Raw genomic sequence first — 14550 nt, 5'->3', positions numbered from 1 at the left:
CATTCCTAATACATTCTGTATGGGACGCTGTGGCTCAGGGGCTAGGACATTGAGCTTGTCGATCGAAAGGTCGGCAGCTCAGCGGTTCAAATCCCTAGTGTCCCGTAACGGGATGAGCTCCCGTTACTTGTCCCAGCTTCTGCCAACCTAGCAGTTTCAAAAGCACGTAAAAATGCAAGTAGAAAAAATAGGGACCACCTTTGGTGGGAAAGGAACAGCATTCCGTGCGCCTTTGGCGTTGAGTCATGCCAGCCACATGACCACGGAGACGTCTTCGGACAGCGCTGGCTCTTCAGCTTTGAAACGGAGATGAGCACCGCCCCCTAGAGTTGGCAATGACTAGCACGTATGTGCGAGGGGAACCTTTACCTTTACCTTTAATACATTCTGTACATTCTAATTTCTCCCCTTTATGCTTCCTTTCTTAAACTGTGTTTAGATAATACAATTAAATATGCAAAAAGAAAAAAAAATTAAACCAAACAAAACATATTGCTATAAATACCAATCTATATCATATCTAGGCTGACACCCTGCGTTCAAAGAATAGAATAGAATAGAATAGAATAGAATAGAATAGAATAGAATAGAATAGAATAGAATAGAATTTTATTGGCCAAGTGTGATTGGACACACAAGGAATTTGTCTTGGTGCATATGCTCTCAGTGTACATAAAAGAAAAGATACGTTCATCAAGGTACAACATTTACAACACAATTGATGATCAATATATCAATATAAATCAATATAAAGCAAACTTATTTTTGATAATTGATTAGATTATCTTTATTATCTTTAGATTATCTTGCCTTTATTATTTTTATAAGTAAACCAAGGCGGCGAATATATTTAACACTCCTTTCTCCTACAATTTCCGCACAACAACTCTGTGAGGTTGGTTAGCCTGAGGGAGAACGACTGGCTCGAAAGTCACTAACTACTTTCTTGGGTAGTTTGTTTAACCATTAGACCCAATTTGACAATAATGTGGAAACTTCCCTTATATCTAGTCTTCCTTGACTAACATTTATCTGTATTTAAAAAAATAAGTAGTCTGTTTCACTGAGGATAACCAAATTAAATTGGTTGAAATTAGTTCTTCTAGTTTTTTTTTATATCAAGCCATTGTCATAAGGTTCTCACATTCATTCTGGATTTTTATTTTTATTTTAAAAAAGAAATCCTTAAAAAAAGAAAGAAGAAACCTACCAGCTAACAAACGGAGAACTTTGTTTGATCTGCCTTTTTAAACAAACAGACATTCACTTGGCAGAGTGATAGGTAGAGTCAAAAAAAAAAAAAAGGAAAGAAAGAAAAATAATGGGCTGTCAGCCACTATATGATTCGAAACACGCATCTCCCGCTCACCTGGCAAATATTGGAACAATCTTCTGGTCATACAAAGAATGAATCAATTTTCTTCATCCCATTACAAGTCTTGAATTGCTGGTTTTAACATGACATGGAAAACCGTAGTGCTGTGTGAAATGAGAGTGGGTATTATAACATTACAGCCCAGAGGTATCTCGCCTAGCAGCTCACGGTTTTTCAAACTGATGGAATGACCATTGCATTTTGTATGTGCACCGCAATGGCACAACACTTATTTTATCATTTGTGGTCCCTTTGGTCTACTTTTGGACACTTTTGTTATAGAAATCTTCAGTCTGTATGTGGAGAATGAGCACACTTAAGTATCTGTAGCCCAGTTCCGCAGGTACATTATTTTATTTATGGATCACATTTAGGAGCTGTCAATTTCCCTCAGAGAGAGATTCTGGGAGGTTTAGGAATAAGATATTAAAACATAAAAGCTATAGATAAAAAGTTATCTATAAATGAAACTGATTGACAAAAGTTATATATTAGGAGGTAATTAAAACAAGAATAGAATACAGGTGTTCCTACACTTATAACAGTTCATTTAGTGACCGTTCAAACAGCACTGAAAAAAGTGACTTATGACTGTTTTTCACTTATGAAGGCTGCAGCATCTCCATGCTCATGTGATCAAAATTCAGACGTTTGGCAACCGATTCATATTTACAATGGTGCCAATATCCCAGGGTCATGTGATCAAAATTAAAATGATTGGCAACCGTTTCATATTTACGACGGTGCCAGTATCCTGGGGTCATGAGATCACCGACTTTCTGACAAGCAAAGTCAGTGGGGAAACCAGATTCACTCAACGACCACGTTGCTAATTTAATAATGGCAGTGATTCACTTAACAACCAGGTTAACAGAAAGGTCGTAAAATGGGGTAAACCTCACTTAACAAATATCTTGTCTGGCAACATAAATTTTGGGCTCAGTTGTCGAGACTACCTGTAATTAAAATTAAAAATGCACTAGGGAGACTTCAAGGTGTCTTGATCAAGGTGCAGGCTTCTCTGTGAGTCAGCAGAGCCATGTTCTCACACCTTTCTGGAAGGCCAGGAAGTGGGGGTGGTTTTTTGCTTGTTTCACCTCGGGGAGTGGGGGGATATTGTGAGGCAGAGTAGCAGTTCCAAAATTCTAAAATATAAATAAGTAAATAAATAATAAATAAATAAATAAATACAATATTGCTCTTTTGATTCAATACACAAACAACTATCATTTGGCGGCCGTCTCCAAGAGGGCCTTTCACCAAGTACGCTTGGTTCGCCAGTTGCGCCCCTTCCTTGACCGGGATGCCTTATGCATGGTCACTCATGCTCTTGTCACTTCCCGTTTGGATTATTGCAATGCTCTCTACATGGGGCTGCCCTTGAAGTGCACCCGGAGGCTGCAGCTAGTCCAGAATGCAGCTGCGCGGGTAATAGTGGGAGCAACTCGTTGCTCCCATGTAACACCACCCCTGCGCAGTCTGCACTGGCTCCCTGTGGTCTTTCGGGTGCGCTTTAAGATTCTGGTTACCACCTTTAAAGCACTCCATGGCTTAGGGCCCAGGTACTTACGGGACCACCTGCTGTTACCTTATGCCTCCCACCGACCCGTACGCTCACACAGAGAGGGCCTTCTCAGGGTGCCGTCCGCCAAACAATGTCGGCTGGCGGCCCCCAGGGGTAGGGCCTTCTCTGTTGGAGCTCCTACCCTTTGGAACAAACTTCCCCCTGGTTTACGTCAAGTGCCTGATCTTCGGACTTTTCGCTGTGAGCACCTATTTATTCAAGCGGGACTGGCTTAAAAGTTTTATTAAATTTTTATTGGGGTTATTCATATTTTAGGGTTTTAAATTGTTTTAAATTTTGGCCATCTTGAAATATGTTTGGTTTTAGTCGTGTTTTAATTGTGTATATTGTGGATTTTATTTGGCTGTACACTGCCCTGAGTTTTTCGGGAGAAGGGCGGTATAAAAATCTAATAAAATAAATAAATAAATAAATAAACTACACGAAGGAAGCTTTAGCATGTAGAGCTGAGCATGTCATCCAAAGAACTCAATATCTTCCATATGCAGTCCACTCAGATGCTTGCATTATGTGTGCATTAAAATGTGTGGAAATGAACATGTTGCAGCAATTAAAAAGTTCTGGTTTTCAGGAATCAAAAAGCAGGGGGAATATCTGTTACGCCTTAGAGAGTAAATAAATGATATTTCTGCCAATGAAATGATTGCTGTCTTCCCAGTGCTTTAAGACACCGTAGAAATTGATTGAAAATCAACAGGAAGAAGCCGCCTGACCATCAGCAAAGAATGCACCTATAAAAATAAGTATCCGTATCCCCCAATTGGAGAAATATTCCCTTGCCCTTGCATTTGAATGTTGTACTACTTAACCCCACCTCTGCATACCAGAATTGTAATGATCTGATACTGTAAACAGATTTATATACGCTTTCCTACCAAACCCCTTTTATAAAAAGGGCTGAACGGTGAAGTTTAGGGTATCATTCATCACCATTTTTTACTCAAATCATATATCATTTTAAGGATTGTAAAATTATTTTTCCCAGGGGGAGGGGAGAGACCCTGGGAAAAAAAAACCCACTTTTTTTTCCCTTTTGCTATATATACACAAATACATATGGATTCCTAATATGACCAAATTTTAAATACCTAATATTAAAGGAGAACAAGCTACTCAATGATGTACGTTCTGTAGGAAGTTAGCACCCGTTCCTCTCCTAGGAAAACGAAATATTCTAGGAAGTATTAAAAAGGCAGAATATTATATTTCTGTGGATGAGTAATTGAGAAATGTGTTTTTAGGCATAAAACAGACTCGCTCATAATAGCCACCACCATCCTGAATAGCCCACAGCAGATGTCCACACTTAAGAGATAAAGAGATAGCTAGGTCAATTCATAAAAAGGACGCGGTAGCTCAGTGGCTAAGATGCTGAGCTTCTCGATCGAAAGGTCGGCAGTTCAGCGGTTCGAATCCCTAGTGTCCCGTAACGGGGTGAGCTCCCGTTACTTGTCCCAGCTTCTGCCAATCTAGCAGTTCAAAAGCATGTAAAAAATGCAAGTAGAAAAATAGGGACCACCTTTGGGGGGAAGGTAACAGTATTCCGTGCGCCTTTGGCGTTAAGTCATGCAGGCCACATGACCACAGAGATGTCTTTGGATAACCCTGGTTCTTCAGCTTTGAAACAGAGATGAGCACCGCCCCCTAGAATCTGCTCTCAAGTTCATTCCAATGGTATTTTTTAATGGTTCTTCTTTTACTTCTTCAGAAGCTTCTTGGGTGAGAAGCGAAACGTCTTCAAAGAAAAACCAGAAAGTCTCTTCAAGTTGTCTCTTGAAAAAGCACCTTGGGACAACTATGACCTGGATAACTGAGAATCTCCATAGACATTTCTCACATTTATGTTATGGTTTTTAACCTCCTTTTGAAGGACTCTACACCCCTAATAATTTGAAAGTGGCAGTGCCAACGGAATAAAGCTTTCTATGTACAAAAAAACCCTTTGATGTATCAACATCATTCCAGAAGATAATTGTTAGCTCTTCCGTTAGCAGTTTGTCCTTTTTTTTTATTTTGAAGAGCATAATGGTCGGAATTAAAATTCATCACTTCCCTCCGACCACACAAAGCTGTCATAAATTGAGGCAATAAATTACCGCTATGGGTTGCTGTGAAATTAACACTTATATATGGGAAATAAAACTGAAAATTTATAGTGGCAATCAATCTGTTTTAATGTATGTAACTTCATCATCTGTTTTATTTACTTTCTCCACTTCTCTTCCCTTCCCTAACAAAAAAAAAATCCCTTTTTCAGGAACTGCGGAATTGAAAAGCAAATGGCTTGTTATGAATGATATTCTAGCCATTGCAAAAATGTCACGTTACAAGAACTATTAAGGGATGTAAGGCTATTGATTAATGAAGACATCACGAAGGTGGAAAAAATATCATTGCCAGGCGAATAACTGCTGGGGGCATAAGCATCGAAGCTTAAGATCTGTAATATATCAATAATATAATTAAAGGCACCTTTTCTAAACTCTCATTCTCCAGTGATACTGAAAATGTTCAATTTCCACAGCTAGAAGGCACAACAGTTGGACAAAGCTACATACGGAATCTACATGACCAGAATTTCAGTAAAAAATGAATCAGCATATCCAGCACAGAAAGATTTAAACAGTGCTGGCACTACCTAAATGTTAGCAAATATAATAAAATCTATTTTGATGAGACGGGAGTGCATAACCCATTATTAAGGAAACTCAGTCTTTAATTTGAAATAGCACACATTTAAAACATATATTTAATTCCACTTGCAAACTCTGAAATAATTACTAAAGCATTTAGAGCAGGGCTGAAATGCTCCCGGTTTGGACAGGATCGCGCGATCCGGTAGCGATGGGGGTGGGTAGTTTGGAGAACCAGTAGCAAAAATCCCTGCGCCCCCCCCCATCCACTGCCCATGCCTCGCTAATTTCTCTTCTCTGTCCCTGAAGCTCTCGGTGGTGATATAGCTGCAAACGGCCTTAAATGACTGCCGCGGCACTTCAAGGGGCCGCACTACAGCTGATCAGCGCTGTAGGCAGCTAGTAGACCGGTGCCTCTATTTTTAACTAAGGTACACCAGTACCTCCCAATAAAAGGCAATTGGTAGACCGGGGCCTCTATTTTTAAAGAAGGTAGACCATTGCCTGCAAAAAAAAGGCAATTGGTAGACCAGGGCCTCTATTTTTAAAGAAGGTAGACCAGTGCCTGCCAAGTTTTGCATAGTTTATTTTTTTTTATTATTCACCATGCCCATTCAGTCATCTGACCACTAAGCCACACCCACCAATTAAGCCACGCCCACAGAACCGGTAGGGAACATTTTTAGATTTCACCCCTGATTTAGAGCAGATTTTTCACAGAGGCAGTTTCCTTTTCCTTTTTCCCAGTTTCTTCAAATATTCCTGCGTTTTGAAGTGCGGTCTGTGTGATAGAACTGCCCAGAAAATTGTATTTGTATCACTGATATTTGTTAATTTTTCTTGCTTCGTGCTTTGTATGAAGGATTTTCTGAATCTTCTATAAATATACATCATCAAATGCTTGTTAAAGCATTTTAAACTTTGTGGGCAAGTATTTGGTGTCAGAAAATTACAGGCCTTCACATTTCTATCCTGAATTATGGTTTATTTGACCTAAAAGTAAAATAGGATTCCTTTTACATATTTACATAGTACAAATAACAAATTTTCTAAAGGCAATCTTTATTGTACATGATACCTCATATAAACGAGCAAAATAAGCCTCTGTTTTCAGACACTGAAATCCAGATTATAACCATAGGCAAACTGGCAAGGCTGAATTTAGTTGTTATGTAAAGACAATTTATGTTTACTTTGATATCAAAGCTGAAAAGCAATGATATTTGACTTAAGAAGTGCTTTCAATGGTAGAAAAGATATTTTATAAAACCTCCCATGATTATGTATAGTAGGTGCTGTTAGAAACGTCACCACAACCTGGTTTTAAGTTTAAGAAGTTTGCACGTTTTCTATACAAGAAAGTAGTTTTTTTTTTGTTGTTCAAATCTGAATAAAAGCTCCAGACACTTTTAAATGACAAGCTGTGGGTTGGAAGTACCGTGTTTCCCCAAATAATAAGACCCTGTCTTATTTTTTTTGAACCCTGAAATAAGTGCTTGGCTTTAGTTTCGGGGATTTCTTATTATTTTGGGGCGCGTGGAGCAAGATGGGCTCCTCTTGACATCTTACCTGATTCCCAGCTCTGTCTCCTAACCAGAGGAAATGGCCAAGACTGGCTGCGCATGCGTTTAAACATTTTCGGGGAGGGCTTATTTTCAGGGGGAGGCTTATTTTAGTGCAGGTGCTCAAAAGCCCAATTGGTCTTATTATTGGGGATGTCTTATTTTAGGGGAAACAGGGTATAAAAGAAAACCATGGGAAAGAAAGCAGAATTGGCAAAAGATTTGTTATTGCCAGTGCTTTATCTAAGAGATGTTACGGCACTAAGAATGAAAATATGGGATCCTGTAGTTCAAGGCCACAGTACGTGCATACCAGTTGGGAAACTCCAACCACAATTATGATCATTAAATCATAATGAGAACAGGATTGTTTGCTCAGGATGTTTACAATGAACCAAAAGAAGGGGAATGAAGACTGAGATAGATCTGATGAAAAAGGATGGAAAGAGATACTGAATAGTTTTTAAATGTTGTCCATCTCTATGTATAGAAATGACTCAAGTGAATAATATAAACAATATATACAAGAGCTGTCCAATTAAAAAAAAATCCAGAGGCTTCCAATCAAACCCTTACATTTAACTGAAAGTAATCCTGATATGTCTGTTACTGCATCTGTCAACTCTGAAGCGAACATTTGTACGTGCAAAAACCTAATGCTAGATTGACTTGTCAAATTAAGAAATCTCTGTGGACAGAAAAACTTGGACAAATCTTCTCAAGTCTAGCATCAATGGGAAAATCTGAACTGTTTACATGTAAACAATTAATTGTTAATCAATTAATCTTAGATAAAAACAACAAATATTACTGGAACTGCATCTATTTTGAAAATTATTAAAAGGCCAGTTGATATATTTTACATGGAAAAAATATGGGTTACAATTAATATGCAACAGTAGCTCCATCTATGTTATGCCTTATAAACCAAGATTCAGAAATATGTGTGAATCTGGCAATATTTCTGTCATATTGTTTCAATGTTCCAGTTTCCTGGAAACTAATCATCAATAACTGTGAACATTCTCTGAAGCAGAAGAACAAAAGACAGTTGAACCAGTGGTGGAATTCAAATTTTTTTACTACTGGTGCTGTGGGTGTGGCTTGGTTGGCGTGGCAGGGGAAGGATACTGCAAAATCTCCATTCCCACCCCACTCCACGGGAAGGATACTGCAAAATCTCCATTCCATCCACACTCCTGAGGGAAGGATATTGCAAAATCTCCATTCCCACCCACTCTGAGGCCAGCCAGAGGTGGTATTTGCCGGTTCTCTGAACACTCAAAATTTCCGCTACTGGTTCTCCAGAACCTGTGGAATTTCACCTCTGAATTGAACGAAAAACAATATACTCAAAGAAAACCTTCCACAACATCTATACAACCAATTCTTGATAGCAAGAAAAACAAGGAAATATCTCCTACCGGTTTTGGTGTTGATGGCAAAAAAGTTTTGTGGGTTTCCACTTGTAATCCTGTACGTCATCTTTTCAGTAGTGCTGGAATCAGGATCTTGTGCCTGTATCTGAATGACTGAAACGTCCTTCGGGGAATTTTCCAAAACAGACGGATAATAAATGGGTTCGGAAGTCAAGGGCGCATTGTCATTTACATCTTCCACTTCAATGTAGACCTCAATGGTGGTATAAAGCGGAACAACTCCACGGTCTGCGGCATACACAGTTAGCCAGTAGGACTGAGTCGTCTCTCGATCAAGTATATCACCTGTGTATATAACTCCTGCAGAGCGAAAGGAGGAAAAAAATATATGTGGAAATGCAGAAAACAGCAATGAATCCATATTGTTTCTTGTCCTGCCTACAGGTGCTTTGGTAAATAAGTTGACCGCCTCCTCTTTGTGGTAGCCCCTCAGATATTGGTAAACTGTTATTATGTCACCTCTAGTCCTCTTTTTCTCTAGACCAAGGATGTCAAACACGCGGCCCACAGGCCGTATCCAGCCTGCAATAGGCTGTGGAGTTGGCCCATGGGCCATCCCGGAAACAGCGAGGGATTGGCCCCAGCTGCCCCAGGCCTGCCAGGCCCACTCAACTGGCCACATCGGCCAGCCCACAAACAAAATCCCGAAGCGGCCCGCAACGGGATCGAGTTTACACCACTGCTCTAGACTAGACAAACCCAAAATCTGCAACTATTCTTTGTATGTTTTTGCCTCCTGGCTTTTAATCATCTTAGTTGCTCCCCTTTGCGCTTTTTCTAAAGTCTCAACACCATTTTTGCAATGTGGCGACCAAAACTGTAATTTGTAAGTGTTTTCTCCATAGTCTATTTGGAAAGGGTGACAACATCAGTGCAAAAACCTGGCTCTGATAACCACAGTCTTAACAGTAATATTTCCATAACTGAAATCCCCTTCACAAAGAGCAAATTTGTGTTCCAATAAGATACACATATTTTATTGTAGAAATGGACCGATTATCGATGGAAATGAAGGAGAGGGAAGATACCGAGTACTATCAAATATGGAATAGATGGTATTCCTGGCTGGAAAGTAAGCATAAAACTTAAGGGAGATTTTCGTCATGAGATTGAATTCTGAATAGAGGTTAAGATAATTTAAATGAGAATGTTAGTTTAAGATAGATGTCAGCTTTGGAAGCCATACTAGGCCGAAGGCTTCCACACACTGCCACTTTCTCCGGTGTGGGAAAGTAGGAGAGGGGGGGATGAGGGTACAAGGGGCTATTAGACAACAACATTTTCCCCACCGGTCAAGGTCAGGCTGGGCTCGCATCTGGAGAAAAAGTGGCCGGAGTGATGTCTTGAGATGGGATGTTTGAAGATTGGAGCATGTGATCAACAGAAGGGTCATGAGGGTGGGGATTTTAGGGTTTGTATTACTGAGGGAGGAACCCGGATCCCCAGATTCGGATTTCCACCAACTGTGCCAGTTTACCTATGCTAGTAAAAGAACTTTCAAAGATGTTTGCTTCGGAGTCTTTTCTGCAAGGAGGGTTTTCTGGAACGCTGACAATAGAGATACTTAGAAGTAGAATCTGTATATAGAGCTTAGATAGTATAGAGATACTGATGTAGGAAAAGGCCTCTGTGGCTCAGACTGGTAAGACAGTCTGTTATTAACAGCAGCTGCTTGCAATTACTGCAGGTTCAAGCCCCACTAGGCCCAAGGTTGACTCAGCCTTCCATCCTTTATAAGGTAGGTAAAATGAGGACCCAGATTGTTGGGGGCAATAAGTTGACTTTGTATATAATATACAAATGGATGAAGACTATTGCTTGACATAGTGTAAGCCGCCCTGAGTCTTCGGAGAAGGGCGGGATATAAATGCAAATAAAAAAAAAGCTGTTATGAGCATTGTAATTTCGATGCGTTTGTCTTTGTTCGTTTTATATTTTTTACTTTTGTGTATTGTGGTTTTTTTTTTTACTGTGTATTTTAACCTTTGGAAATTTAATATTTTTATTTTTAAAAAAAGACACACATATTTTAGCAGGCCATGTCACCTTCTCACTTGGATATTCTCACCCACCCACCCATCACTTCCATTCCCACCTACTGCACAGACTGTCTCTTTCCCATCCACCACATGCGCTTGTAATCCCACCCCCACACCAACATACTTTTGGCTTCTTCTCTTTCTCACAATGTGTTGTCTTCTCTTTTATCCCCCCCACCCCCACCCCAATTCCCTGTCTTTTGTTTCAAAAGCTCTATGTTAGGGAACAGTGCAAATGGGAACACGTGTTGTGGTCCGTCAGCAGCCTACAGAGCTGGCAACGGAGTCAGACAGTGATGAGGCTGAGGTGGGGCCAGGCCCATCAGCAAGTGAGGTGCGGACTCCAGAGCCTCCAGAGACTGATAGTAGTGAGGCAGAGGAACAGGAGGAGCCTGTTCCTAATGCACGCATGGGAAGAGCTGCCAGAAGGCAAGAGCAGCTCAAGCAGAGAGGACAAGTCGAGAGTAAGGCCAAGAGATGATTGGCCCCTCCCATAAGGCTTAAAACAGACCAGCACCGGCATTTGAGCTTTACCGGAAAACAACATTGTAGCTGCATCTTCTGCTTCGTCCTCTGCTTCATGTAGGTCTTTTTTTGTGTGGCTTCTGGACATTTGCCAGAAAGGGCCTTTGGCAGTTTGTCTAATTGGACTAAGGTTTGTGAGCTATCTGAGGAATTTGTGTTGGGAGGCATTTGTTTTACTTTGAATTGAACAACGCTGGGAATGAAGTAATTCCCAGCTGTTTGAATAAAGTTTGTTTTTCCACGGACTAAGTTTATTACTACCTACTTGGGCTGGGTCACAAAAACACGTTCCGATTTGGGGTTTTTATGGGTCTCAAAAAAAAACCTCCAGGTTTTTTTTAAATAACACCATTGTCCAGAATATTCCTGTACATCCCCAGCTAAAGTTCAATTGGAAAGTGGACCGCAAGTTTTAATTTTTCCATATTTTCTATCTCTCATCATCCCTCCCCTCTGGAAAAACTGTACCATGTTGATATGTTTTACAAATACTCTGCATGTGAAAAACAACAGAATCCCCTTGTACTTGATTCAAATCAGGGTTGAAATGTAAAATTTGTTACTACCGGTTCTGTGGGCGTGGCTTAGTGGTGATGGGTTAATGTGACTGGGTGAGTGTGGCCAACTTTTTTTTTTTAATTTTAAAAGCATTTTTTCTACAACCTCTTTGGCCAAAGAGGTTGTTAAAAATGCTTTTAAAAGACTCTGATGATCAGGCAACTCAGCTGGGATCTCCAGAGGAGTCTTTTAAAACTCTTTAAAACAACCTCTTCGGCCGAAGAAAAAATGCTTTTAAAAGTAAATAAAAACCTCTGATGATCGCGTGGCTCAGCTGGACATGGGGGGGGGCAGGGATTTTTGCTACTGGTTCTCCAAACCACGACCCCACCATTGCTACCGGATCCGGTCCGAACTGGGAGCATTTCACCCGATTCAAATACAATGTGCTCCCATTCACAAGTTCAAAACACTCTTAAGACTTTTGACCACATGCCAATGTAATTCTCATGTATGATAGGAAATTAAAAACCGTGATCTGTTCCCAGCTTTCTATAAATGGTTTCTTCCAAGTTTCCACTACAGATTGGTTTCAGCGTATTAAGGATGCTGCAAATGAATTTTTCTAGCAGATTTAGTGATCTGTAATTCCCTTCTGATAGAGGTTTGAAACTATAGGTTGACTCAGCCTTCCATCCTTCCGAGGTGGGTAAAATGAGGAGCCAGATTGTTGGGGGCAAGAGGCTGACTCTGTAAACAGTTTAGAGAGGGTTGTAAAAGCACTGTGAAGCGGTATATAAGTCTAAGTGCTATTGCTATTTAAATCACTAGTAAAAAGGCTTGATTTAAATCAACTCAATTTAAATCATAATTTTTAAAGAGCAACTGTCATTTCCATCCTGCAGCGGCTCCTCCTCTGACCCACAGTTGACTCACCGACAGTCCCAATATTGCAGAATATACAGCCTCATGCGACATAACTAAACTCCATTTCATGCTGAATAAACTAAATTATTGATGCATCTTAAATAGAAAACTATCTTTAGATAGGTTTTTACTCCAAAAGCATTTTATTAAAATAAATTTGATTTTTTTAAAAAGTCCGATTTAAATTAAAAAAAAATCTGATTTAATTTTTTTTTTTTAAATCATCATTTTTTATCCACCCTGACTGGAGCTTATTTAACCCCGGAATGCTGCAACTTTTGTAAATACATGCTGGTTGCCAAGCAGACATATTTTAATGACATGATTACGGAAATGCTGCGATGGTCATAAGTGCAAGGACTGGTCATAAGTCACCTTTTTCAGTGCCGTTGTAACATGGAAGAGTCACTAAATGAATGGTTGTAACTCAAGAACTATCTATACAGAACAATACCAGTAGTGAGGACTGAAGGCAAAATTTAGGCCAAAAGACAAAAACAGGAAGCATTTAATAAGCCTGGCTAACCTATTAAAGCAGTGGTCACCAATCTTTCAGAACTCAGGGACCACTAAATTCATAATTTTAAATCCCGTGGATCACTAATATGAATTTTATAAAAGGATAAATAGTATTTAGTGCAATATAAAAAATGCAAATAATTTTTCTGCGGACTACCAAAATTTTCTCACGGACGACCAGTGGTCCACGGACCACCGGTTGGTGACCACTGTATTAAAGCACACCATGATCTCAACCGGTGGTGGGATTCAGCCAGTTTGCACCTATTCGGGAGAATCAGTTGTTAACTTTCTAAGCAGTTCGGAGAACTGGTTATTGGAAGAAATCTTATTTTGGTTTTTTCCACTTTACAGGGCTAATCCTGTAAGGAAGGAAACATTCTGGTGGCGTTTCTAACCTAATCTTTATTGCCCTGCTTACAGAAACTGCCTCTCCGGTTAACCCTTATTACATTGTAACAGCTAAGGCGAAGCGCCCATTGTAACAGCTAAGGCGAGTGATGTTGAGTTGGCCACGCCCACACGGGCACATGACCACTGAGCCACGCCTACCCAGCTGGTTATTAGGGCAGAGAACTGGTTGTTAAATTATTTGAATCCCACCACTGATCTTAACTATGTGAACATTTTCATTAGCCAAAAAAAATCATTTCTTAAAAAACATTTTCCTTTTTCACTGGGAAAAGAAAGTGGAGAATGAACCGAGCGATTCAAGCCGAAGTTGAGACACAATGCCTACCAATAATTCAGAATGGCATTCAAACTGGCAAGGCTTTGAATAGCAAATGACAAATAGTGAAAACTCGGAGAATGCAGGTCAGTTATGCAGCAATAATTTTGCTTTGTGTTCTCCTGCTTTGAAGATTGTTTCCGAACTGGCATTTTTATTGCATAACAAAAGGAGCGCAAAATGCACAATGCTATCATTGTAGTATGTTGGCGGATGAAGCGATTCAGACAGGCAATAACAAAACAAAAGCTTTCACACAGCCCTAATCAAAATAGTTGATTGCCAGTACATAAATACATCTCCAGCTGCCTGAAGGTTTTAGCGGGAAGGAGAGACAACGGACACAGGCAAGAGAGAAGCTGGAAGATCTCAGGAAAAAAAAAGGATCTTAATCAATGCAACTATCTATCAGCCCTGAGTTGGCGACTAAGGCTCATTCCTGCGCGTATTTTATTAGTAACGGTACTGAGTCCTTTGTGTCTCTCTGTGTGTGATGTTATCTTCTAGATGTGTGTGAAATGTTATCTTCTATTCTTTTGTATGTGTGTGTGTGAGAGAGATTATCTTTTAGAGCAGGAGTGTCAAACTCGCGTCATCACGTGACGTATTGTGAACTTTCCCCCTTTGCTAAACTGGATGTGGGCGTGACCAGCATGTGATGTATTCAGCCCGCGTGTCACGGGTTTGACAACCGTGTTCCAGAGAAAAGAAGGACTAG

General features: G+C 40.0%; 1 protein-coding gene across 1 annotated transcript in view; it reads right to left on the bottom strand.

Annotated features, from left to right (window-relative positions):
* FAT3 (FAT atypical cadherin 3) overlaps positions 1–14550 on the bottom strand; it is a 662194-nt gene that overhangs the window by 343538 nt on the left and 304106 nt on the right. The window contains exon 3 of the mRNA XM_058185941.1: positions 8580–8894. Coding sequence (XP_058041924.1) covers positions 8580–8894 — 315 coding nt within the window. The remainder of the gene's footprint in view (positions 1–8579; positions 8895–14550) is intronic.

Source organism: Ahaetulla prasina, chromosome 5, assembly GCF_028640845.1.
Source record: "Ahaetulla prasina isolate Xishuangbanna chromosome 5, ASM2864084v1, whole genome shotgun sequence".
NCBI classification, from domain to species: Eukaryota; Metazoa; Chordata; class Lepidosauria; order Squamata; family Colubridae; genus Ahaetulla; species Ahaetulla prasina.
This window is presented reverse-complemented; position numbering and strand designations above follow the sequence as displayed.